This window comes from Folsomia candida, unplaced genomic scaffold (genome assembly GCF_002217175.1).
Source record: "Folsomia candida strain VU population unplaced genomic scaffold, ASM221717v1 Fcan01_Sc031, whole genome shotgun sequence".
Classification (NCBI taxonomy): Eukaryota; Metazoa; Arthropoda; class Collembola; order Entomobryomorpha; family Isotomidae; genus Folsomia; species Folsomia candida.
Window position 1 is genome coordinate 37521 of NW_019091223.1, and position 26443 is coordinate 63963.

General features: G+C 36.9%; 1 protein-coding gene and 1 long non-coding RNA gene across 8 annotated transcripts; one reads left to right on the forward strand and one right to left on the reverse strand.

Annotated features, from left to right (window-relative positions):
• The first annotated feature begins 637 nt into the window (after positions 1 to 637).
• Positions 638 to 3316, forward strand: LOC118439144. 3 transcript variants are annotated; one of them, XR_004837251.1, is made up of 3 exons: positions 638 to 2286; positions 2361 to 2482; positions 2620 to 3316. It is a non-coding gene; the product is annotated as an uncharacterized LOC118439144 (long non-coding RNA). The 3 variants fall into 3 exon arrangements; XR_004837252.1 differs by having other exon boundaries at positions 638 to 2522; XR_004837250.1 differs by having other exon boundaries at positions 638 to 2482.
• A 1500-nt stretch (positions 3317 to 4816) lies between these two features.
• Positions 4817 to 14655, reverse strand: LOC110860329. 5 transcript variants are annotated; one of them, XM_035860201.1, is made up of 8 exons: positions 14291 to 14655; positions 13367 to 13453; positions 12985 to 13298; positions 11342 to 11419; positions 10947 to 11258; positions 10152 to 10451; positions 5350 to 5469; positions 4817 to 5242 (listed from the first exon to the last, which is right to left on the reverse strand). In XM_035860201.1, the coding sequence occupies exons 2-7, from the start codon at positions 13419 to 13421 to the stop codon at positions 5374 to 5376; spliced, it is 1155 nt and encodes a 384-aa protein (XP_035716094.1). In that variant the 5' UTR covers positions 13422 to 13453; positions 14291 to 14655; the 3' UTR covers positions 4817 to 5242; positions 5350 to 5373. The 5 variants fall into 5 exon arrangements, 3 of the variants coding, with proteins under 3 accessions (XP_035716094.1, XP_035716093.1, XP_035716095.1); XM_035860202.1 differs by lacking the exon at positions 14291 to 14655 and having other exon boundaries at positions 4838 to 5242; positions 12985 to 13021; positions 13088 to 13298; positions 13367 to 13741; XR_004837253.1 differs by lacking the exon at positions 14291 to 14655 and having other exon boundaries at positions 5350 to 7240; positions 13367 to 13741.
• Positions 14656 to 26443: the final 11788 nt, after the last annotated feature.

A 26443-nucleotide genomic window follows, 5' to 3' on the forward strand; every position in this document is an offset into this window, starting at 1 on the left:
AGGAATTTTGTGTATGTAAAGAGTTGGTACATTCTTAATTTCTTTGGACCGAAAATATACAAAAATTCAACGTGAAAGAAGCAAAGGTGCTTTTTGACAACTTCAAATATGCCTTGCTACGGGGCAAATTTACCTTAACCCAGGGACAAACTTATTTAGATACACACTGAGGACCCTTAACTGACGCCAAATGTCCCGCTCGGATTTTAACGAAACCACGATAATTATGTGACCTTAGAGAAATAATTCGGGACGTGTTTCAGGATTTTTCATAAAAATGAAATTATGACAGAATCCGTGAGCGAGAATTGCCATTTTTACGGTGAAGTTTTTATAACGAGGGAGAAAAATGCAGATTCTCGCATAGGAATTCCATCATAACTTCCTTTAAGCTTAAAATACGTGGGCATGAAGTGGCTTCCTCAAATTTTGACCCGACCAATTTTTCACACACCGAAATAACCCGACCCGTAATTTTTGTTTTCCTGAACTTTCCAAATCAAGATTTTTCAAAAAGCTGTTGATTTTCTAATTTTAACGCTATTTCAAAAATGAAAGAACATCTCAAAAATTACTTCCATAAATTATAAAAACTGGTTTTCCAAAAACTTTAACGTTCGAAATTTTATACTATTTCAGAATTTTGAAAAAATGTACAGGTCAGAAAATTCGAAAAATTAGGTTTTTGAAATGTGGAAGTCTCTTAAACTCAATGTAATTCCGTGCAAAAATGTTCTTTCATTTTTTAAATAAGATTAAAATTTATCACTTTGAAAAATCAAAATATGGCTGAAAATGTATTCTAAAATTTCCTCGCAGACGGAAACGGGCTATGCAGCAAAATATGTGCAAAAATAAAAGTCCGCTTATTTCCTGGTGTGAGCAATTTAAAATTTGTCGGTCAAAATTTGAGGAAAACTATTCATGCCCACGCCTTTTAACTTTAAACTAAATTCTGATGGAATTCGTAGGCGAGAATCTGTATTTTTCTCCCTCGCGAGAAACATTTCACGGTAAGAATGGAAATTCGCGCTCACGGATTCCGTCATAATTTCATTTAAGCTATGCATTATGAAAAATCTTGAAACACGTGTTCAATTATTTGTCTACGGTTGCATAATTATGGTTATTTCGTCAAAATCGGAGCGAAACCGCTGGCGTCATGGGATTGTTAGTCAGACTGTAGTTTGACGGCTTCAGGCACAAATGTGTACAATTGTATATTTCTATTCTTACCGCTTGGTTCAATCTTAAAAGCGGTTTTCAGCCACGGCATTGGGTTTTCAAAATATTGTATGTTTTTGAATTTGTACCAAAATTCAATATAAAATGCGTGTTTTAAGATTTAAATGGAATTGAATTTTCGGACCTGCATTTTCACAAATTCCAAATTTTTCAAGCTTTTAAGACGGACAGAAAAATAATTAATCGAAAAGGTTTTGGGAGGCTTTGGGAAGTAAGCGAAAAGTTCGCCGTATTCGAATATTTATGTAAACTTTGACTTAGGTGTTTATAGGTAATTGAATTTTCTCCGTCCCGCCGATGTCGTCAAAAATATTTCTGAGTTAAAAGTGCTAGTAAATTGTCACTAAGGTGGAACTGGGGAAATCGTAAATATGCTCTTAATGCGTAGAATATTATTTCGTTTTAAAATACTATTAGTATTCTTGAGCGAGAACTATTACGTAGTATTGGATATATTGAACTTATGAAAGGGCCCGGCACTAAAGCTCATACCAGGCCTGAAGATTTCACGGTACGGCTCTGCCAAGGCATGAAGCATTTCTCCCCGATTTGTCAAGCCGAAAATCTTGTGCTGTACAATTAATTAGGGTATTAATCTATAAAATCGAGAAGAAAACTGCTTGGGTCAAAGGTCCTCACATTTCCCTTCGAGGTCATTATTGTCGTGTATGACGACAACCAAGTAATTGGCCGGCAGAACATATTTCGTGGGGATGGGAAATTCCTCAAAGTGTGGTTACAGGTAACGAATTCTAAAGTCTACGCTAGGGGAGAAGAATTAGTTTGCCGCAAAAGAACTTCCACTAATTATAAGTCAGTATGCAGCTGATAACGAGGAATTTACCAACATTATGAGAAAGTTCCGACACTTCTCCACTAACGCCTATGCATTTGATTACGACCAAATGCATTACAACAGCAGTGAATGTGAGGTATTTTGATCAAGGCTGTCGCCCTATCAATCCTAATTTTGAAGTGAACGTGAAAAGATGTTGGGTCAGATTTGCTCACGGTCTAACAAAATAATCTCGACCGGAAGTGGTACGTTAAATTGTTAAGAAATTTCTACTAGATAATACGCGCTAAACAATAAGTATGGTCAGTACATATTTTAGGATGGTGTTCGTGACAAACGGCCTTCCCTACACATTCCCATTTGACACCAGAAGAGAAACGAGACAATGCAGGGTTCGCAAGGGTTGTGCTGGTTGGTCTTTCATTTCTTCCGCTAGAACTGGTGGGTTATCTCCGGCCATTCCAAAATCATCTCCAGTATTGTACGCAAATAAGCGGTTCCTTGTATTTGTGTACTGGATTTTTAAGTAGGCTTGAGCCTCTGATGTGTCTTAAATTGTCTAAAAATGTTTATTTCAGAATTTGAAAACGATAGCAAACGAAGCAAAGACTACGTATAAAGGGAGACGATTCACAGCAGCAAATTCAGGATCTATCCAGGGAATTCTTGAGGCGAGGAAAATTATTTGAAAATGGTGCTTATTGGAACAAAATTGTGACTCAATCTCAATCTCAATGGAACCCGTCAATGTCAGATTTTTAGTGTTCGTACACATTTGCGCAGCAAACAAAAGTACTTTCTAGAAGTTTTACGCCGAAGGAAGGAGATGCTACATTATCCCAATTTCGCCGTTTCCACAACGGAACAAACATCTATGAAACCAAAGTTTTTTAAGTAAGCATTGAGGGTAAAAATCAAATCTCTTCATATTCCAATTCAACCTTATTATAGCAGAGCTCTATCCGAGGTAACAAAAACTGAGGAAATCTAGAGATTAATGGATTAGTAGAGGAAGAGATTAGGGACATTGAAAATGGACAAATAGAAATCTCATGTGAAATGGAATTATAACAACCAATAACTTAGTTTAATTCACCGCAAGTTCCTTACCCCGTCTGCTAATTTCTGCGTGCGTTGCTCAGGATTATTTTCATAAGGCAGTGGCTTGTAGCCTTCAGTACGCCTAAGATTATTTTAAAATAATGGAATTACATTTTTGTTATATCAATTTTCATATATTAATAATTATAATAAACTATTAATTTAATAACAGAATGAGTAAAAAATATTACCTGTCTCCTTTTCTTGTATCCTGCTTCTTTATCCCTCGGTGTCTAATGACCTGCACCTGCGGTAGGTGACACCGATTGCATGTCATCACTTTCACTTGAATTCTGTATGGAATGGTCCTCGAAGCAGAGATTATTCCCATTTTGGTGAAGTAGAGGGACAAGGTTCCTCTACTTCGTAGTCTGATTCAGACTCATAAGTGTTTGTGGTAAATTTCTTTTTAATTGATCTCACGAATTTTGGGGGGACTGAGACAGCTCGTTGGGCTTGCTACAAGCCCAAGGAGGAAAATCAAGCAAGCCGCTTGCTTGATTTTCACCGGGTTGCGGAACTGACGCCTGATGCCATAGAAGGACTGTTATCCCCATCATGGGCCCTGAACCCCTTCATAGGGCACTGGATTTCTGATCTCATTACAAGAGTGTACACATCATTATTGTTGACTAACGAAGCTCGTGAATCCTCATAATTTTTCTTCGACCATTTTATTGCACTTCTATTCTCTTTAAGCTCTTCATTCCCTATTCTACTTGTTTATATCTCATCATATTCTTTCTTTATTTTCATTGTTTCATCTTTATTCTTATGCATTGCTTCATTGTTAAGGATCCATGCGGTAAGCAAAGAGTGTTTTAGTTTGTCTTTACTACAATTCCACGGTATACTTCGAATCGTGTGAGGTCCACTGCTGTGCAAATCAAAATTTGCAACACAAGCGACGCTGAGATCACATTTACTGTTGTCAAATGAATCGCCATCTTTATATAGCATAATTCCATTATCTTTGCATGGTTTGCACTAAACCGTGGTTTGCATTTCCAAGTTATTGTGACCCCTAGTCATGCAAACGATTGATGACGAACGAATTGATACCGGTTGGATCGGATCTACATAAAAACAGAAGAAGATTACATAGCCACATCCTTCAACATCTATGTAGCAACGAGGATACAACAAAAGTGTCCAATTCTACACGGTATTCACCACCAGTCTGGGAAAAGGGAAGTACTGGGCTCCAATTTTTTATCCTACAGCTCCTACGTCTCGCCCCAACTGAAGCAGCGGCAGCAGCAAGACAAAAATTGGATAGAAATGACGATGAGAGGTATGAGCGTATCGGTTTTTGTCTCAATTTTTCTTCTCTTGTTTGATATCCTACTTTTCATTAAGATTTTACACTACATTGTTTTTTCATCGGCTGCATTACAGGACACCAGCAGTGATTGGATTTGCCTCCCCCAATGGAGGAGACACGCCGGATTTTCAAATCGGATGGACAAGTTCCGGACTATTTTTTTACGTGGGTTCTTCTTTCCATTAGATTTCCCATAATTTCTGATTCCCCATAAAGTTAATATTATATATTTTAGTGAAATTATGAACTTTCAATATAATGAAAAATAATCATAAGAACTCTTTCTCTTTTGCTTCCACAAAAAATTTATTTTTTGTTTATAAAATATTTTATATTGCGCTACATATTAGAAATTTTGAACAACAAAAAACACGTAAAATCCATAAAAGTAGATTAACAAAATCAGACCTTCCACTATATGATTTTATACGAATTATGAATAAATTAAGCATAATTCAGGATACATAAATAATATCAATTAAATGGAAATTACTACATCATCAACCAAATCCAGTTCAAATCCAATGGGTTTTACATCCAATCTTTGTACTTCTTTCTCACTTTCTTTGGTAGTAAGTGAACTTCTTCCTTATCACAAGAGTTATTCCCTCTTTTAAGCCCCTTCTTGTTCGTTGCGACTTCCTTGACAAACCGTGGTGGTGGTCCACTCAAGAAGAACCCACGAAAAAAATAAACCGGAACCTGTCCATCCGATTTGAAAATCTGGCATGTTTCCTTCATTGGGAGACGCAAATCCAAGCGCTGCTGCTGGTGTTCTGCAATGTAACCGAGCAAAAAACAATGTGAGTAGTGTAAAATCTCAATGAAAAGTAGGATATGAAAAAAGAGAAGAAAAATGAGACAAAAACTGAGACGCTCATACCTTTCATCATAATTTCTATCCCATTTAAGCCTTGCTGCTGCTGCTGCTGCTGTTGAGACGAGACAGTGGAGCTGCAGGAGAAAAAAATGGAGCAGCCCCTTCTTTTTCCAGACAAGTATTCTAACACCAGATTAGACTCATTAGTATTCATTCTACGAAGAATCTAAGTACCTTTTTTAAACAGCAAGTCTGCGAAAGTTTGCAAGTTAGCAAATCCTGGGTTTGCTCATTGCAGAGTTTGAGCATTACTTTGCTCGGCTCATCTAAATGTAATAATACTCGCACCGCGAGCACATTGTCAATATGTTAGACACACATATTGGACATGTACTTCCTAAGCAAACATATCGTATGACACCAGCATGAATTTGTATGTCTTGAACATGTCGCATGTCGCGACACATACATACATCGCTTACATATAGTGCATTATCACTTGTCAAGCGCATTACTGCATGACTTCTGCATAATCGCATGGATGTTCGCATTTTCAAACGATTTTCGCAGTCTCGTATGACACGCACCGTGTGTCTTCGTGCTTCACCTCGTGCCCTTGACCTCAGCAGGACACGAGCGGTCAGTGCGCTTCGCCCAGGTCGGTGCTTTTCGCTCAGGTCAGTGGATTTCGCCACGGATATTCGAGTTCCATTTTTGAATTTGGAAATCGGCCCCCATTTTATTCATATTATGAGTGATGGTATAAAAATACCTCTTAAACCCATTTTGAAGATCATAACTCTACTTCTACTCCTCATGTACACGTTAACGATGTATGCTTCGTCCGGATTGTAATCCATATCTCCGGTTTTTAAAAAAACCTAGTCAAACAAAATGCACCCCATTTATCGCGAGTATAGTATTAGCTGATGTGAATTATTAGCTCGTCCTGCGTAGCATGAGAGCTATTGAATTCCTAATGTCCGTCTGTCCGTCTGTCTGTTAATGAGTTTTTTGCATCAATTGATGCTAATTAAATAGGCCCATGTCCAATTTTTAGGAAATTCATATCGAGCACCATTCGTATCGAGCAAGCGATAACACAAAATGTTGCCAAACAATTGGGAGAATTGATTCAATACGCAGCAAAAGTGCAGAATAACCGACAGAAATACAACCCCACGAGGGGGGTCTTAAATAGTCGAAATCATGTCAAATTTCTGGGTGTATTTTCCCCGCTTATTCTCCACCATTGGTGCAAAACCCCACGATAATTATGCGTCTATTTTGTCAGATTATTTTCTACAACGGGTGTAAGCATCTATTAAAATCATGCATTTTTTTGGATATTTATTTTGCACCATCGGTGCAGAATTGTACATATGTATGTGCCAACTTACGTTGTCACTGAAGTATTACAGGACGAGCTGCTTCTAACGTTACTACGGTTTATTGTAGGCTTGACTGACTCATTATTACCTAATTCCACAACCCCTATCGTCGTGCGTACCGTCCCAATGAGCAATACAGCTATGCTTCACACTCCTTTAAGGTATTGTGATGCATTTGTTGTGGAATAGCCTACTAATATGTGGTTAGTTCATTTTTTATCTCTTCCACGACGTGGTTGGACATAGATGGTCTTATCTGAAAGCAACAAATCGACAAATAAGTGTCCATTTTGGCTTTCACATTGATTGCACTACACACTTCCCACCCGTTCATCTCCTTCCCAGTAGAAAAACAATCCATTACTTTTATTATTCATGCATTTTGTGTTTACATCTGCATGCAAAGATTAATCCCCGTCTTCTGATTCCTGAAACTGAATTGCTGGGAAACTGCTGGTCATATGTGGCGTGTTAATTACAACATCCGGTACTGTATTCTCGGTCGTTATGATAGGATTGAGTACGTCTTGCAGCATTTGTAATCACTTCGGATGGGGATGTCACTGTTTTGAAAGAGATTTCGCAACATTGAAAGTGCAAACCTAATAGAGTGTAACACGGCCTGTGTTACACAGGACTATTAATTTATTCTTTAATTTGCATTCTAGCATGCCCCGAAATTGGGGAGGGCAACCGGGGCAATTGCCCAGGGCGCCGTCAGGCGCCCAAAGAGTTTTTGTTCATAAAGATATTGAAATAGATTAGTCTTCAAAAATTTGAGACTGAATTTATGACTAGCTCAATTACTAGACTATAATCCATAATACATCATTTGGCATTCATGCCATTGAAAGGCATATCAGATGCGAAGTTCCAAAATAATCCATTTTCATTTCATTGTCCAGGTTTAGAAAGTGAAAAAGTTTTAAAAATGTATTTTTTATCTCAAAAATTTTTCTGAGCATAATACAATAATTTGTGTTCCTGGGAAATAATTTAAAAATGGGAGGGTGCTGAAAATTCCACAAGCTATTTATTATTTTTTTAACCAAAGTGGGCAGATAATCTGCTGTGTTCCTAAGCTTGACCATTAAACCAAGCAAATTATTTGGCGGTTTCCAAACCGACTTACAAAGCTGATCTTTTACGTGTAAAACTCAAGTCTGCCCGTAAACCCGTATTTGTACATTTTTCCTCATGCGCTAATTTGATCACGAAGAGCAACTTTTGAACCGTTTCCCAGTCAAAACTCCAGTTTTAAAAAGTCCTGTAAATTTTCAAATTTTAGTTTCCCAATCTAAAAATTCGGAAACATGTCCCTTCAGAATGAGTTATGTGTAATGTATAAAAAATCCGCATGCAATATGTTTAAAACAATTGATAGAATTTATAAGGTTAACCAATTTCAACTTGGTAAAAATTCTGAAGTTCGAATTTCCAGACAGGTGGGTTTTTTGTAAGACAGGTAAGTCATTCTGGTGAAACATGTTTGAAAATATTGTAATTTGCGATAAAAATCGAAAAGTCCAGAATTTTATAAACCTAGGTTTTGGCTGGAAAACTGTCAACAAATTCGAATTTGAATTCGAAATTCAAATTCGAATTTTGTGAACAAATTCAAATTGTTCTCATGAAGATCTGAGTTGTACACGTAAAAGACTTGCATTGTTAGTTGTTGGTATAATATATACAAATATAGATGCATTATTTATTATTATTAAATACGAATTAGAGAAGAAAACCTAGATAAGCTAAATTATGTCGGAAAAGTATTTGCAAAATAAGCAATCAAAATTCATACATATATCCTACTTATATAAATGCATCACAGGGGCGCCGTCGCGATCTTGCCCCGGTTACCAATTTCCAAGATCGGGCGCTGGATTCTAGTCAATACAGGGATGACGAATGGGGCAAGGAAGTGTTCTAAAGAGTATTTATAATTGTGAAAGGAGAAATAAAAATCATAATACAACAAATGGATCTGCGAAATGAAAGGTAAGAAACGACTGGATAATCGATGGGAGTTGGAACTCATACCATTACATCCACCAATGGAACACGAGAAGATTATGAAACGAATAAACAGAAAAAATATAGTTGCTACAAATATATGTATGTAGCTGAAACTTCACTAAGTTTTCCCAAAGCCAAAAGTGTTATCAACTTTGGACTTCAAAAGATCAAGAATCACGACATTGATAATAATTGCAGCAGTCTCCGAGTGGAATGGTCACTGAACGACCAAAACATCCAGAGATGAGGGCGCGTTGGAAGGACCAGCAGGGGAAAATGCATTCATTTTTCACACGCATGGTGCCTCGATGTGAACAACAATTTGACTCAGCTCACTTTTCGGACCCAGGACGAAGCATTAGTTTCCCCTTAAATGTCCCCCAACTACCACCCTTTGATAATTCTAACGAAAAGGCAAGAAATCACGCATTCATAAATGTACATTCCCTGTTGGAAGTTGAATGGAAATGTGGAGCACTGTCTATGAATCAAGTTCTAGTGGACACAAGGAAATCATCAGTAAATTCGGTATCGTTAGATTGCAAACTCACAGGTCTGTAATATGAGTAATTTTAATCCAGATAAGTTGGCTCTTTAAGTACCGTATAATACAATACATATGCATAATTTCGTCCTACAGAGTTCTGCGCAGATGTGTACGACCCATTAATGAAAGCAGTTACAACTGAGGTGTGTAAGGGGAGCAAGGTGCCGCGCATGCCAATTATGAGCTGTTAAATAATGCCTTGTATCCCTGGCAATTGTTGCATAGTGATACTTTGTTTTTGCCCCGTTATACAAATTGTGCACGATTTAGAAACCTCATGTCGTGTAGCCGTAAAAGTTTTTTGCAAAACTGCAACTGGAGACGGGGAAGTTGCATTTCAGTCCGCTTTACCTTTCACCTTTGGATTGGGAAGACCTGCCTTACCTAAGGTACATATGTAGATAAAGGACATCTTCTATTCCCAATCCTAGAACAACGTGGTTGATGAGCTTCCGCATTACCCAACAAAATTGTCGGAGTTTATGAAACGACGAAGGGATCTCCAACCAAAAATTATTTGGGATCGTCTTAAGCATCTCCCCACAACTTTGCCAATTGGATTAACAAAGTCAATTATGGAGGAATTGAAATTCACTCTATGGTTAATCCATTAAAAATGCATCATTTTTTCTACAAAATTATTAAATTATATCGGATTCAATTTCTAGCTTAATATTGGATTGTGTTAAAACTTCTTAAGCATAGTAAATACATAACTCATAAAAACTGAATCCCCCCCATAACTTATTTTATTAATATCTTTTCACCAATTATTGACTTGTTTTATCCTTACTAACACCTCCGGGGGGCTTGTTTGCGACCCCGTATATGTTAAAAAATGAATATGTGCATATTAGTTAATCTGAGAACTTTCAACTTTACGACATAATAATTATGTATTACTGACTAACCGTATTGCTATACCCGACCGCCTTCAAGGTCGGTATTACCGACGGAGCATGCCACCTGTCAGGTGGGACGCCTGTGTTTGATCCTTCTTCATTGGTTGGAACTTGTCTCTTGCCCAGTTCGCCGCCGCAAAGATGACACGCCCCTTTAGATGGTGCTACAGTAAGGAAGGACTTCCCTTTGTGGCTAGTTTCCAAACATTTAAGCAGTTTCATTTCAGCGTGTGGCTTAGCATTATCCATCTTGTTGTCGAATGCTTTCTCAGTCTCAACAATAACTACAGACTTGTATGGAAATCCGGCCTAAATAAAAATCGTGAATGAAGCTATCAAGCTTGAAAATCGTTCTAGCATGAAACAACCCGATCTCATTGTATATATATGTGTTCATAAATATTGTTAAGGTTCCCATGGATGACGCGTTGGCGCGTAATCTCACTCTGCCCCTATCCAATGTATTCAAACGCAATTTCAAAAATTGAAAATTTGGAAAAAATAGCTAATTGGCTTGCATTTTTTTCATACTAAACTTCGTCACAAATGATGTCGGAAATTTTTTCCAAATCGACTTGTTTGTACTACCAAAAATTAGTTTTACATTGAAATATCGTAGATTTCATTTCTCTCAAAACTCACGGAGTTGATGAAATTTTAGAAAATGAATTTGAATAGGGGCCGAGTGAGATTACGCGCCAATGCGTCATCCATGGGAACCTTAAAATATAACGCATGATCCATCTACAATTCAAGTTACGCTTACAATCACACAAATTTACCCTAGCCCAACTTTTCTAATACCTCTTCAATCGTTTTGTAGATCGTACCATACTCGCTTTCCTGTATTCCATGGTCTTTCGTGTAATAAAGCTGATCAGATTCGATTTCTCTCCCGTATTGTTGAATACGCCGATCTATTTCGTCAGGGTCAGTAAAACCCCGCTTTTCCAATCTTTTTCTTTCTTGTTGTTTCAACGTTTTCAAACGTGTAGATTTTTCATGGTTATCCATCTTGGATTTTAAGTTGGCTGCAACGTAGACATTGAAGTCGTCATCGACCGCAACGGCAACGGTTTCAAGACGCATGGTTTTCTTGTCTTTATCGGTAAGTACCTTATCATTGAATACAATTAGATAAGTATGTTCAAATTTGGGTTGGTTCAAATTTTACGAGTAGATATGTTAGAAATATTTACTTGTTTGTTAATTCTGACTCTGTACAACTTTTCTAATATGGTTTCGGCAAGATCGACAGATTTGGTGAGAAGTTGTTCCTTTAGGAGATAAGTCGTGAGACGAATTAATTAAATAGATACATATACAGGGTGTTAATAAAGTCCGATCCCATTTTTCCTGTAAAAAAGTGAAGGCTAGTATAAAAAAACTACCCGTGATACTTACAAAAAATGTTCGACATATTTACCTTAGTATTTGGTCTTGTTACCATTTACTTTAACCATGCCCTCAACTCTTTGTTTAAGGCTCTGTGCTAATTTTTCCAATGTGCCTCTGGAAATCGAATTCCATACATCTTGAACTTTTTTTTACTAGCTCTTCCCTCGTCCGGGGTTGTGGCTCTTTGTATACATTTTCCTTAAGTATGGACCACTGGTTCTTCAGGGGATTCAAATCTGGGCCGTTAGCGGCCCACACCCCCTTGCTCCAGACCGTTGAAACTTGCGTCTTGATGAGACTCAAACTCGCTTTTGCTGTATGGGCTATAGCACCATCCTGCATGAAAACTATTTTTCTTTCATTCGGAAATATTTCCTTGTTCCCCATGCTATCGAAATAGATAGGTAATATTTTTTCCATATAATGCTTTGCATTGACTGATTTGCCTTTTGGTATGATATGTAGAGGGGTCACGCAACGTGCACAAAATCCACCCGCTACCATAACTTTAAGCCCGAATTTTGGGATCGCTCTTGATGGTACATCCGATTTGTTTTCTGTCCTGTAATGAACATTTTGTTGGTTCAATTTTGGATATAGTTCAATAATAGATTCGTCAGTCCAAAGGATGTGACTGCGCAATTCTTCACCAAGTCTTTTTTCACTCAAATGGGCACTTTTCTGAAGGAGTTCTTCAAATTTCAGACGGTCATCGATATATTTTTGTGACATGAGAGGTTTTTTTGGTTAGTTTGTAAGCTGTGTGACCCCACTTCGTAGTTTTCACAAATTTTTGCACGGTCACACAGTTAATTTGCTTCTTCTTCTCTTTATAGCGTTTTGAGTCATTTAACTCCCTTGCTCAATTACGTAATGAACTACCGGTTTTCTTGCAAAGTCTGTTTTTAATCATTCTTTTTGTGGTAGGTGACACCTTTCTGGGTCGCCCTGGTCGCTTTTTGTCGTGGACAAAATTTTTATTCTTCCATTTCCAAACAGTTCTGCGGCTGCAGCCCAATTTTTGCACAATTTCTGTAGGTTTAAGCCCCTGCTGATGCAATGTTTGTATCTCAACTCTAAGATGCTCATGACTTACACGTTTAGTTGTTCCTCCCATAGTAAAAATTTGAAATAAATAACTTCACTGGTTCAAAAGTTCCAGCTGAATTTGTAACAACCACGCTCCAAAAAATGCATGGGATCGGACTTTATTAACACCCTTTACAAATGAAGCCCGAGCTGAGCAAAATTCCACCTTTTTTCATTTCACATTCTTATTAAAATTTCAGGAGTTTGAAATTTTAATAATAAAAACTCAGCGATTTCTGACCGAAATATACGCGAGTTTGTAATCAATCCGAAATCGTGACGGATTTGCACTAATTTTTTGGACATCTCGTTTAAAATTCGAGAGAATTCCGAACTGCTGAATAAAAAAGCGTACCTCAGTATCGTACCCTTTACAGCGTCTTTTTAGCTTTCTGAAAAGTATTTTAAGTCGTTGGCAATTAATTACGTCAGCATTTTTTATTAGTCGAGTTGATAACCTTGGAATACGTCCTTTACAGTTGTAACGCTTCCCTTGTTCTGGCTCTTGCCCAGCCCTGGTTTTAGACCGGGCATGATTTAGCTTATGCAGAAAACGCTGATGTATTGGTAAAGTTTGAAGAAGTTCAGTTTGATTGTGTCCTGCGTAATCTGTGGCTTCCCAGTTTGTCTCGTTATTTAACGGCTTGTCGTACTGTTGAATTACGTAACCTATTAAATTGTAAAAATATCAAGTTTGTATTACCAAAATTACATATTAATTTTTTTGCGATTCTTACAATTTGTCAGAGACAAAAATAGTAGACCGGCTCCAATCATGAGGACAAACTTCATGGTTATTATGGGGGTAAAATTATTCGTCTTTTCTATAAAGAGGATAGATTGAACAAGTTTCAGTTGTCGATATATGTACCGAATAAAGTGGAGACTTGGACAGAGCTCCGACTTATTTACTCTGGTTGGAATTTTGTTTGAAGCAATGATATGGGTTTGATATCTTAATAATGGGCGAATTAAGCAATTTATCCAAGAATTTGGGCACTCTTAAATATTGTGTTACCTTTCGAAATGAAATTATATGCTAAGTAAACTATGCTAAATCGAGACTCATTAGTTTACATACATATGTACTTTTATAGTCACGCAGGTATCGACTTCTTCATATTAAGTAAACTTGTCACTGCTAACTACTAAAATAAAATTATGCCAGACCACAACTAAGGACTTCACCAATAAGTATACTAACAAATTTTAAAACCCCAGTTTTTTTAAAAAACGTCATGGAAATCGAAATTTGAACCTTTGAACCCTTTACGATGATTTTGATGAAAAAATTTTCAAAATCCGTGTATTTAGGATTTCATAACTAATGGGTGCTTTAAAAATACAACATTCAAATTTGGCTAACGTTACATTAAAAAATTAAAAATCACATGCACCTCTCTTTTGTTGAATGTCCCCCAAGAAGAGAAATACTGGAGGCAAAGTCACCCGCCCTACTTGATTTCATCCCCCCCACCCGGTGGAGGGAAAAACGAGAGTAAATCTGGCAAAAAAATTGAACATTTCCCAAAATAATATTCTTAAGGGGGGCCATTCAGCAGACAAGGGAAAGATACGTGTCATGTGATTCCAAACCAATTTTGTAATTTTCTCTCGACTTTTTAATTCAACTTGTTAGAACCGAGCGTGTCTGTACTTACTTTTCGAAATGGTAACATTATTTCTAAGAGTGAGCCCGTATTTAGATTGCAAATGTCCACTCGCTTTGGTAATGTTTATGGCTCCGCTATCTGGAATTTTCCTTTATCAAATTTCAAACTTTTTATCGGATTATGTTCAATTTTTTTAAATTAGATAATAATATGCGTCAGTTTATTAGCACCGACAAACGATGACGGAACTCTTTTGAAAAGCTGGTTGTCATGTATTGAAATATTTTCTTATTTTGCAGTGTAGAACGTGCTAAATAACTAACTTTATGTAGGTCCTCATACGAACTTACTCATAGGAAATCAAATAAAGTGAAAAAATTGCACAAGTCTGTCAATGTTTTACATACATAGTCTCAACTTAAAAAGTGATAGTAGAGTAGACGACTATATTAGGTTAGTTTTAAGGAATTTCAAATTTATTCTTATTCCATTGAAAAGCCAGTTAAATTTCAAGTAGAAAACATGTATTAAACTTGAAAATATATTTCTCCTGTGACCATGAAAAATTGGTCACGAAAGAGAAAGCTCCATCAAAAATACGCACCAAATTAATTGACAAACTGTATCATTCCCGGGTCATAAATTTTTTAGTGACCCTGCCACTTATAGAGGGCTCAGAACAGACCTTTTCCTCAATTTTAATCAATATTTGGTGGTGAAGTTGTCTGCGGTTCGAAAATTCCAACGTTAAACCTAAAGTGCAAATGAAGTAAGAAATATGGATTTTAATCCAGTTTTTCACGAATTTCGCTGTACGCTGGTGGAAAAAACTTGGTATCCAGGTATTCAGGATACCGGGAAATTTTGCGGGCGCCGAAGGCGGCCGCAAAATTTTTTTTTGTCGCCAAAACAAACGGGAAAAAGACGAGAAGAAAAAAAATTGACGAAAAAAATACGAAGCGGAAAGAAAAAATGGAAAGGAGGGAGAAAAAAGGGCGAAAAAATACGAAGCGGGAAGGAAATAAACGGGAAGGAGGGAGAAAAAAGAGCGAAAAAATACGAAGCGGGAAGGAGAGAGAAAAATTAAAGAATAAAAAATACGAAGCGGGAAGGAAAATACGGGAAGTAGGGAGAAAAACGGCGAAAAAATACGAAGCGGGAAGGAGGGAAAAAATTAAGGAAAAAAAATTACAAAGCGGGAAGGAAAAAAACGGGAAGGAGGAAGAAAAAAGGGCGAAAAAATACGAAACGGGAAGGAAATAAACGGGGAGGGAGAAAAACGAGCGAAAAAATATGAAGCGGGAAGGAGGGAGAAAAATTAAGGAAAAAAAATACGAATCGGGAAGGAAAAAAAACGGGAAAGCGGTGGAAAAATTAAAGAAAGAATACGAAGCGGGAAGGAAAAAACGGGAAGTAGGGAGAAAAAAGAGCGAAAAAATACAAAGCGGGAAGGAAAAAAGCGGGAAAGAGGGAATAAAATTAAAAAAAAAATACAACCTAAAAAAAGACGACGCGGGCAGAAAAAAATTGCGAGGGAGGAAAAACGGACGAAAAAGAGGAAGCCGGAAGGAAGATGAGACAAAATGGAAGACAGAAATACAAAGCGGGAATCGAAAACCTACCGAAAAATTTGAAGCGGGTAGAAGAAATCAATTGAAAAATTTGAAGCGTAAAGGGAAACCTGTTTTTCTCTCCCGTTTCTTTTAGGTAAGTTTTTAACAAACGTTGGAATAAGTGGAAAGCTGAATGGAGAAGCGCAAGGAGTTGAACAACCGATGAAAAATACGAGGCAGGAGGATAAAATATGAATTCGCAATTTTTCAGTTGACGGGAAAGAAAAAAAGTGAGTGAGGCGGAGAAGTTACACAACGGAAAAAGCGGAAGGAAAACAGAAAGTGGGAAGAAAACCGGACGAAAAGGATTTAAAACACGGATAATACGAACCGACGTCAAGACTATAAAGCGGGAATTGTCAAATTTGCGTTAGGTTAGCATAATCCGACCTATAAAATGCGTTAGTCGCATCCAGTACAAATACCCCAGAATTATTTATGGGGTTCCTGCTTTTGGAGGCTATTAGTTGTTTTGCTATAAGCTGTTTTGACTAATCTTATGCAGCCACTTTCACCATCGTCCGTATGCCAAGTTTTATAGTATTTGGAAATAGGTTTTTGAGTTTGGTATGTATGCTTGTCATGAAGAATTATTTAGCGATCTAAATACAACATAGCGTAGCAGTAAAATTATCCGGGTGTCGGAGATGTGGGGAGCTTGTTTAGTACTTTTAAGTGCACTTCCTCACCTTAGGATTAGAACCATTTACTTTTTCAAGCTATATTTTATTAAATATGAATTCCTACCGGATATCAATATTTTAGTTTAATTGAGAACTCCGTCTTGAGGAGTTGTATGCACAGTGTGCTAAAACTAGCTAGAGGCTTTCAGATCGTTGGAGATAATAAAAATCTGATAAATGCATTTCAAATTTGAATAAGTACCGCAAGTCAATTTTTAAATATTATAAGGCAAATTAGTGTGTAAAGTCTTGAAAAGAAGCGGGGGTTTCTAACATCCGAAATGGAAATTTGAATGGTGAAATATAAAATTGTTAAGGGAGTTGAAAGTAAGATTCAGTCTAGTCTCCAATAAAATAAAGTCGAAAAAACGAGAGTCTTATGCGAAGAGTAAGTGTAACGGAAAGTTTAAAACAAAACTATTAAAATGATAATCAATTATTTGCATCACCACCCGCTCTAAATTTGATACCACTAAAAAGTTTTTCGTCACATTTTTCGAATTCGTAACAATTTGAAATTATTCGTCTAAATGTGCCTCACCCGATGAGGGAATTTGCGGCCCGTCTTGAACTTAGAGAGCCAAAACCTGTAAAGTGTTGTGCATTGTATATTAACTAAGTTTTAATTGAATAAATTTAATTATTGAATAGTTGTTGCTCTCGTTTGTTTGATTTATTTTATTTTGCAACTTTTTTAATTTTTCCTTAATTCATCAATTAACAGGGGTGCATGGCATAATGATTTGCTGGCATGATTACCACAACAGCGCCCAATGCTGGGAAACTTCCAACCGACTTATCTCAGCCATTTGATTACCGATTGTGTTACTCGCGGAAGCAAAAATATAGCAATAAATATACGAAATAATATTTTTTATATTTTTTAATATTTTTAATATTTATTGTTATATATTGTTGTTATATATTGTTGTTATATATTGTTAATATTTTTTTTTGTCTGAATATTTTTAGAGTTCTGGTTCACAAAATTACTCTATCGAAATTGTTTTGGGAGGAATCCTCTAAGAAACATCCTCCTGGAGGGTTTTTTTGGCCCATAAGTCGAAAAAAATCATCTACTTAAAAATGGAGTCGTCAAAAATGGCGTTCTCCCTATCCCCAATAGTGTGCAAAATTTGAGCAAAATCAGTTGGAAATTAACAAAGTTTTTCTTATGACATATTTTTCGAGGTGACCTGTAAACGCACACTTCTGTAGGTTATTTGGTCCTTGGCTAGAGCCAAGAGATTAATTTGCATGACTTTAGAAAAGGATTCCTGCAGACTATTTAGATTGGCAAGGAACGGTCGAAAAAGACATTTTCGAAACCCACAAAACCCAGTCAAGAAGAATGCCCTGAAGGCTTCAATTCGAAGCAATCCACGAAGAACCCTGGAAACCTAGCTACATACATATAGGTTAATGTGTCAAGGCAGACGCTTAAATCGAATCGCTCAAATTGAACATTTTGTTGAAGACTTTTGCAACATGACACTGTAATACTAATTATTCCGTGAAAGATAGCCATCTTTAACAAATGTAGGTCTTCCCGATGCTACGGGTCGCTAGAAAGCAAATGACGTATTACTGTGATTGTTTTGGCTAGCGTGAGCTGGTTGGCTATAGTTCCCATAAATCTACTTTATCGAAAAGAAGATACATATATGCGTCAAATAACTTATGCATTACATTACGTATGCTATAAGATTCTTGAATTCAGTGGGTGCTTCCACCGAGAACTGGCTCTGTGGGTCTCGCCTTCAACGATACATAAATGGGGGAAAACACTTTCGAAAGTCGGAAGCTAACTGGTCCTCAAGATCAACCAGAAATTTGTAACATGAGCACTCTTGCAGTTACGCGGTTCATTCCTCGTATATACAGTTAGCTCTGCCATACTGTTTATAAAATACTTCTTATCAAAAATACTGAAAGCATTAGTTTGGTAGTAGTTTATACTCTTTACTACACTCAATTAAATTCTAAAATCTCCTATCTATGTACATGCAGTGTTGATACGCTCTTTCGCGGGACTGAAGATGCTGAAAAATAAAACAAAACTTTCTGCTTCTTATTCCCACAAATGAATATACGTAGCATAATAGAAGCGCATGGTAATTATAATTAGTAAACCAACCACCAAGTAATTAGCTAAGTACTATTGTATTGTCCAAAACGTTTGTGAGAAGAATTACTATAAAGGTCACTAAATCGGGAAATTTTTGTGACCGGGAAATTTGTTGGCAATGTTGGATACCGGGAAGAAAAAGTTTTTTCCACCAGCGTCGCTGTAAATGCTGCTGTGGACGCCTTCACAAAAGCTCGGTGGCTTTTCACCCGATATGGACTAGTTGAGGGGGTGCTCCAGTTTCATAAGGACGTTTATCAACTATTTTTTAAAACTATCTTCTGTCCTTAATCAAGGACATTAGGCTGTTTTTGCTCAATTCTGCCGATTCCCGACAAAACCATGAATGAAGCCTGATAAGATAACATTTTGACCTTTATTTGGTAATCAGGCAACCCTTAGAATATTTGACATAAAACGTGTTAGTTTTTTTGTTGAAATATGTTTCTGTCCTAAAGAAATTATCATCGGTAAATGGGTTAGTTTTTTTGGTTTTTTCACCGTACCGTTTGGGGAGAGAGGTCGATTTGTTGACCATTGCTTAGGCTTGGGAAATCTGTAGCATGTGACGCTTTCTAATCTAAAAGACCTTCATCTTAGGGTCACTTTTCAGTGCTAATCTGATCTCTAAAGTTGAAAGGTCATTTGTGTGGCAAAAGTCTCCGGCCCCAGATAGAGATTTTGTGCTATTCTGGTATTTAAAGCTTCGGAGATCACTGTAGTCTTTCTTGACCTTGGACCACTGAAACCTTTATACCAAAGATAGACACTGTCTCTAGGATTACTTTAATAGTTTGGGCAACCAGATCGTAGTTGTACTTGGCATACCTGAATTTTCTTACAAGTGTTCTCCCAACAAATTCCGCAAGTGTTCTCCGAAAAGGGTCTCAAGTTCAAATTTTTGCGGTATTTTTTGCGTTCTCTGGAAATTTCGGAGAAATTTCGAAAGTTTCCGGAGATTTTTCGAATACTTCTAAGAACTTTTTTTATACTTAATTTGCGTTGCAATCTCCAAACTAATCTAATCTGCAACTTGTAGATTAGATTAGGTGCAGACTGCAACGCTTTAAAATGTTCGAAGATTTCCCTTATGTTCCGCCAATTAGTTTCCCATTCTCAATATATGAGCTCTAAATAAAAGTAAGTAAAATTTTCTACAGGTTAAGCAAGAGAGAGGACGATTAAACAACCAAAAGCCTAAATTTGCCCAACCATTGTGCAAAATTTGTCAAAAGTTGTGCATGAATTGATCAACGGTTGGATATATTTTACGAATTTACCCTTTTGATGTGTAATTCTATTGTGCTCAGCATAGTGGAAATTTTAGTTTTTATTATTTTGAGTATAAACATTACTCTTACTTAAACTAATGTTAATGTGGATTTATGTAGTACAGTCTATTTAATCCAGACTTCAGAGCACATTGAATGTTTAACAGGTTAGCATTATTCTTAAGCGTGTGTAGAAGTATACAAGTTATAGGCACGGAAAATCATATTGAAGTAGAAACTGCTGACGAGGAAAAGTTTGCTTAAATTGATTGCATGCTTATAAGGTTGAACAATTTTACCCGTTGGTTCTTTTTTTTCCTCAATCTTAAGTAAATTTTACCTATTTTTATTTAAAGTATGCTACATTAAAATTGAAATTTCTCTTCATTTAATACATATTATAAGTGAGTATGATTTGCTTAAGCAGGAAACGAAAAAATTGCTTACGCATAATGAAACAAAGCAGTAAAACACTATACCTGGTATTTCGACCGTCTTTAAAACTGACCTCAAAACTTGTTTAAGGAATTCCTGAGACCTTTTACTAAACTGCCCATGTTTCCGGGAATTCATTGCTTTTCCTACCTTTTCGAGGATAATCTTCTTCAACTACTCCTGATGAATTTTCCAAAACACTAAAAAAAATCTGCAGCTCGTCTCAGATAAAGCTGTTGCTTTAGTAGTCCAAATCCATTAAAAATCCACAAAACCGCAGGACTTTGCACAGGCTGCTGAGAATGACGAGTGATTGAAATTCATAGATTTTGTTATATTTAACTCGCCTACGTACTGGGTCATTTACCTTTAGATTTTCGACTAAAGTAATTTACCCTGTGAACTTTAGTCATTTTCGAGACCTTTTTTTTAAGTTTGCTCTCAAGCACAAATCCCACATGCAGCTGACATATTTTAACAACGTTTCCAACTTGAGTTTGGGTCGGGGGATTTTCTCGCCTTGTCAGGGCGTCGATTTTTCAAATCAAATTCTTTTGGGAGCTGAAACCTTATGACAGTCCCCCTAATTTATATTTTCATTTAATTACAGCAGAATTAAGTGAACGATATGTTGGAGAACGAGCCAAAATGCATCCGGATAATTTCAAATTGTCGATGATTTTCGTATGTGACAAATTTCCTTCGGAAAAATACGTAATGATGGTCAGTTTTTCTCAAAGCAAATACGATCTGTGACCCCGTATGTACCTAGTCTATTCATATAAAGTGTTACTCGTCCCGTACTTTTCAACCCGATAAGATAAAATTAAAAGATAAGTTGCATTTTGTACATCCATTCAGTGGCTACCATCGTGTCAACCGCTTTTAGCTGGCCTCACTATGTCAAAAGATGCAGGAGCTTTACCATGCGCGGGCGACAATAATTTTTCACTTTTTTCGTGAGAACAAAAAATCACAAAATTTGAGTAGTGTAGAAATTGAGGGACAGCTAAGATCTGGGTACCTAAACCATTAAAGTATCCCTAGAGATAGTGTCTATATATGGTATAAGAGTTTCGGTGGTCAAAGGTCATGGAGGACTCCAGTGATGTCCGAAGCTTTGAACGTCAGAATGGCACAAAATCTCCTGCGGACGACAAAGACTTTGACCATACAAATGACCTTCTAACTTCAGCAATCAGAAGAGTGCTGAAAAACGACCCACACATAAGGGCCTTCAAGCTTAGTAAGTATCACATGGTCACCCATCCGCGGAAAGACGCTAGGCTCAAACAAATTAACTCCTTCCTCAAGAGGCACGGAAAAAAACACACAAAATTTGTCTGTTTATGGATGAGAATTCTTTTATGACGGAAAAATTTCTGAACCAAAAAACTAGCTAATTTTACATTAGCTAGTCTAGGGGTTAGCTAGTTACAAATTAGAGGTCCAAATATCCTCTTTTCGGGGTCCATTCATGGGTTTGGCGGGCTTCGGCGGGATTGGGGAAATATCGCCAAATTTCCTCTACTATGGAGAGGAGATAGTTTGAAAAAATATTTGGCTAACGTGTTGGTGAAGGTGGAACACCCCCTCAACCAGTCCATATTGGGTGTAAAGCCACCGACCTTAGTGCATGGGTCTACAGAAATAAATACCTCGAAATTCGTGAAAAACTGGATTAAAATCTATATTTCTGACTTCATTTCCATTTTAGGTTTGACCTGGCATTTTCTAACCGAAATCGATGTCAACACCAATTATTGATCAAAGTCGAGGAAAAGGTTTGTTCTTAGCCCCATATATGCGTCAGGGTCACAAAAAAATTTCTGACCCGCGAATGTGACAATGTGTCAATAAATGTCGTTCGTGCCGCGGTGAGTACTTGGCGTTCGCGTCTTCAAAAGTTTACCGACACGTGGGGGTCAAATTTTGAAGTGTGACACATGTTTTCTATTCGAAATTTAACTGGCTTTCCAATGAAATAAAAATGAAATTTATATTTCCAAAAATCAAAGCGTTCTACGCGTTTATAGCAGTAACACTTTATCTGAATAGACTGGGTATGTAGCAGTTTCGTAATGCCTAAATTTGTGTGCTTTCTCAGCCCACATTATGATTAGTCTCTCTCAACTAGCTTGGCAAATCTAAATACTTTCAATTAGCTTACGTCCTTTTGCTAGGTAGTCTACCGAAATAATGTGTCCTATTTAACCAACATCTTTCCACTCTATCGGACATATATGTTAAACCTCTTCCGATCAGCCTAGAAATCAAGATATCTTGGACTTCTTTTGCCAAATAATTTCTTTGACGCCATGGTTCACCACAACCCTGCGGTTATCTCAATCCTTCGGCATATACTGCGTAGTTTCCCGTGATAAGGTGAATCTACTCTTAAGTTAGACAATGGGAGTTTAGAGTATACTGCAAAGCTAGTGGAGGTTGTAATTTATCTAATTCATTTTTCAAAACGTATTTACATGGGGACCAGCAGGTTTAAAGCAGCTTTTGTTAAAGTGGCGAAATTCAGTAGCAATCGCCTTGAAAGTGAAATCCTCATGAATCGAGTTTTTCACAACTACAAAATCGCCGCTTGACGTCACTCGAACAAGACGTGGCAGATGTCGTAATCGGAAGAATTTTCCAAAACAGAAATTTACCTTAACATTTCGAACTACATATTACGATTAAAAAAAGTCAAATTCAAAAAACACTCCAGACCAACTCTTGTCATAGCCAACCGCCAAATCTTGAAAACCATCACAAAACTCTATCCCTAACTCCTATACGTCTTTCCGTAGCGTTTCTCGAGTACTGGAAATTTCAAAAAGTTTGTTGTGTATCATTAAAGTACATAATCGGGGGACTACAGAAAAAATAAAAAAATCAAGGTCGCCCAAAGCACGTTAAAGACCAAAAAATTGCGTTCCAAAAATGTTGCACAAACAATAAATGTTATAAAAATTATCGTCAATTGCAAGCAAAACTATGACAAAGTTGATCCCTCAAAGACTTCGAAAAACACATTTTTTCACTCAATCAACCCTGAGAATGTAGATTATCGACGGAAGTTGTTTATGAAAACTAAACTCACTGTTAAATTATTAATTAGTCATGCCACGAACAACATTGGGAAAGGCGTTCTTAAAACAGAAAACCCTCCAAATGTCCCTATTTGCGAGAAATCGGTAAGATTTCAGCTTTATGCCAAAGAATGTTCGCTCCTAGGCGAAAAAGCTGGAAAAATTCGAAGGTTAATTACAAAAAATCAGCACGAAAATTTGGCAAGCGGGTATAAAAAAGGGAAATTGGATAGTTGTTGCGTAAAGTTGGATTGATGGGAAATAATGGAGAAAGATAAATCCTCCGCTGCAAAAACTTGTTGGTATGCTTCCCACCGACACTACCCCAAAGGGTTCATAAATAACTGCCAGGTCGAATTATGCAGGTCATGGATTACAGTCCAACGTAAGAATTGATGGGGTATATTTTCTAGAAATAAGCAGATTTAGATATTTCATATTTTCAAACGTTTATATGATAGAAACCGATTTTCCAGCGTTCCATGAGTTTTGATTGCCACGAATCTGATTTCTTAAATTTTAAAATTAATTCCACCAATCGTTTCCTACAATGTTTACTTTTCATTTCACATTTCAAGCGCAAATAAGATAATGAGCTTGGGACACCTGTTTACACCACCGAATTTAGGAACCCGCTTGACCTACAGTTAGCAAAATTATTGAAGGCACCATTGACAGTCATGGTACAAATCTTAACATTTTGGCGTTGAGAAAATGTGTCATTAGTGTGAAATACATCGAGTCTGCACGAAATTTAATGGATATTTCAAAAATCACAACAGCTCATTGCTAACTGTAGCAGTTTTCACAATATCGTAGATGTAGCCAGCAAATTTTCAAAATGCATGCAAAATAATTAAGGGCACCATATCAATTTTTCATCAAAAAATGATTTTAAAGTTTGACCATTACGTTGCCAAGCTCCCATTTGCATAAATTACTGCTTGGATTTGACGTGGAATAGAATCCACCAAGTTTTTGACCACTTCCGGTCCTAAGTTCCACCATTTCTTGCTGAACATCCTTCGTAACTAATTTTTGTGTGTTGTATTAATGTCAAAAATTCTCTGCCCCAATTTGGCCCATGAATAGTCGATGTAATTAAGGCCCTGACATTAGGCAACCCAATAAAGACCGTTAATCCTAGTTTCTTCCAAGTACCGCTTCAAGATACTCGCCGAATTCTGGTGGTCCCCATACTGCTGGGAAGCAAAGTTCTTCCGAAGACCCAGGTATCAAAATAAAGTGACCAAATTGTCGCACAAAATGATCTTTTGGACTTCATTAGTTGTAATTACAACAAAAAAGTGCAATGTTTCAACTTAACCCAATGGTTAAGGGCCCAAAATTATGACATTTCCGCCACCATGTTTCACGGGCTTCCTCATAAGCTGAGGTTTCTAGACTTCCCAAGATTTCCTCTAGATTTGAACACTCCCATTGGACCCAAGTAGGTTCAATATTATATCATTACTCAAAATAATTCGTTTACAGTCGTTGCTTGTTCAATAATTGTGTGATTTTGCCCATCCGAGGTGACCCTTCATATTCTAAAAATGGATGAATGGTTTCTTCCGCGCTACTTGGCCCTTAAATAAAATTTCTCGAATTTTGTTCCTATTCATTTGAGGTGTAAAATATACTTTAAATTGTTTGTGAACTTCTGAAGTGATTTTCGGACTTAAAGTTCTCGGTGGGTCAAAATTTTACGGACAATATTTGGATCATTCCGCTCGGTGGTTGTCCTCTTCGGTTCCAGGCCTCGTACATTTCCCCTCTGTTCGAGTTTCTTTCCAATTTCTAACAATGTTTCGCAAAATACACTTCGAAAACTTAGGTTTGGAGCACTTCTTCCAGTATCCCAACCCTTTGTGGTGGAGAGCGACGACATTTTTCCTTTGATAAACCCCCGAGTCTTTCCGTCACATTTTACTCGACCTTGTCAATTTTAAAAATTGGATAATTGCATTTGGTACATCTAAAACCAATGACACTCAAAGTTATATGATAATTTTTAGCTGGGAGCTTTTAAGCAAACAAGGATATCATAAATTGATAAAGGTGCCTTCAATTATTTTGCATGCATTTTCGAAATTTTGTGGCTCCATCTATAATATTGTGAAAATTGTTAAAGTTAGCAGTAAAATGCTGTGATTTTTGGAATCCCTCTTAAATTTCCTGTAGAGTGGACATATTTAACAACAATTACACATTTCTAGAAGGCGAAAACATTGAGATTTGTACCATCACCGTGAATGGTGCCTTCAATAATTTTGCTAACTGTACATGCATACCTCTAAGCTAATTACATTTTAAAATCGGACATTGTTTTGGCAGATTTTAAAGTTTGAAAATTCAGTACCGATGTTGTCTACCTAGCATGAATGGTGATTCAAATCAGGTTCCCTTCTTTATTTGACAGGATTTTACTCAAAAATTGTGATTCGTAGTCGAAACTTACGATTATGCATATCTCGGAATCGACTTTGGACATTCACAGTCACATCGAATATGTGAAAGCTGCTATTGACAAAATATCGGTTAAAGCCTTAATTATTTTCCAACATTGGTAACTTCCTTGAATGATTATTGGGTTCTCTGGTCACCCATAAGTAATTTAGTGACATTTACGCCAAGGCAATGCTGGTTAGCCAGAAATTTTTTCTCGAATATTCGATATCTAATAAACATTAAAACCCTACATATTCGGGTGCCATATTTACACTATTAAACGACATCTGTTCAATTCGCCTTTTTGTGGTTTAAGTATGTTGATATTACTTAAATATTTGCTGATATATGCAGCTAAAACTTGAAGAATCCCGGCTGGGTTATAATGATTTCGAAGGTACTTTAATCTTTATGTTAACTAGGAAATCTTCAGGGTGGAGATAACTTCATCAATGAAATTACCATATCTCTGCGTTCCCTAAATCCGATTTGGGTACCAATCCATAAAAACAATGGTCGTTGTAGGGGTTTCAA

Bases quoted from the DNA above. Each gene is read 5' to 3' on its own strand.
- LOC110860329 (XM_035860201.1), bottom strand. From the start codon at position 13,421: ATGAAGTTTGTCCTCATGATTGGAGCCGGTCTACTATTTTTGTCTCTG. The intron at 11,259-11,341 runs GTAAATATTTCT...TTCAATGATAAG, and splicing joins GAGTCAGAATTAACAAACAA to GTACTTACCGATAAAGACAA. The intron at 10,452-10,946 runs GTATTAGAAAAG...ATTTTTATTTAG, and splicing joins TCTACAAAACGATTGAAGAG to GCCGGATTTCCATACAAGTC.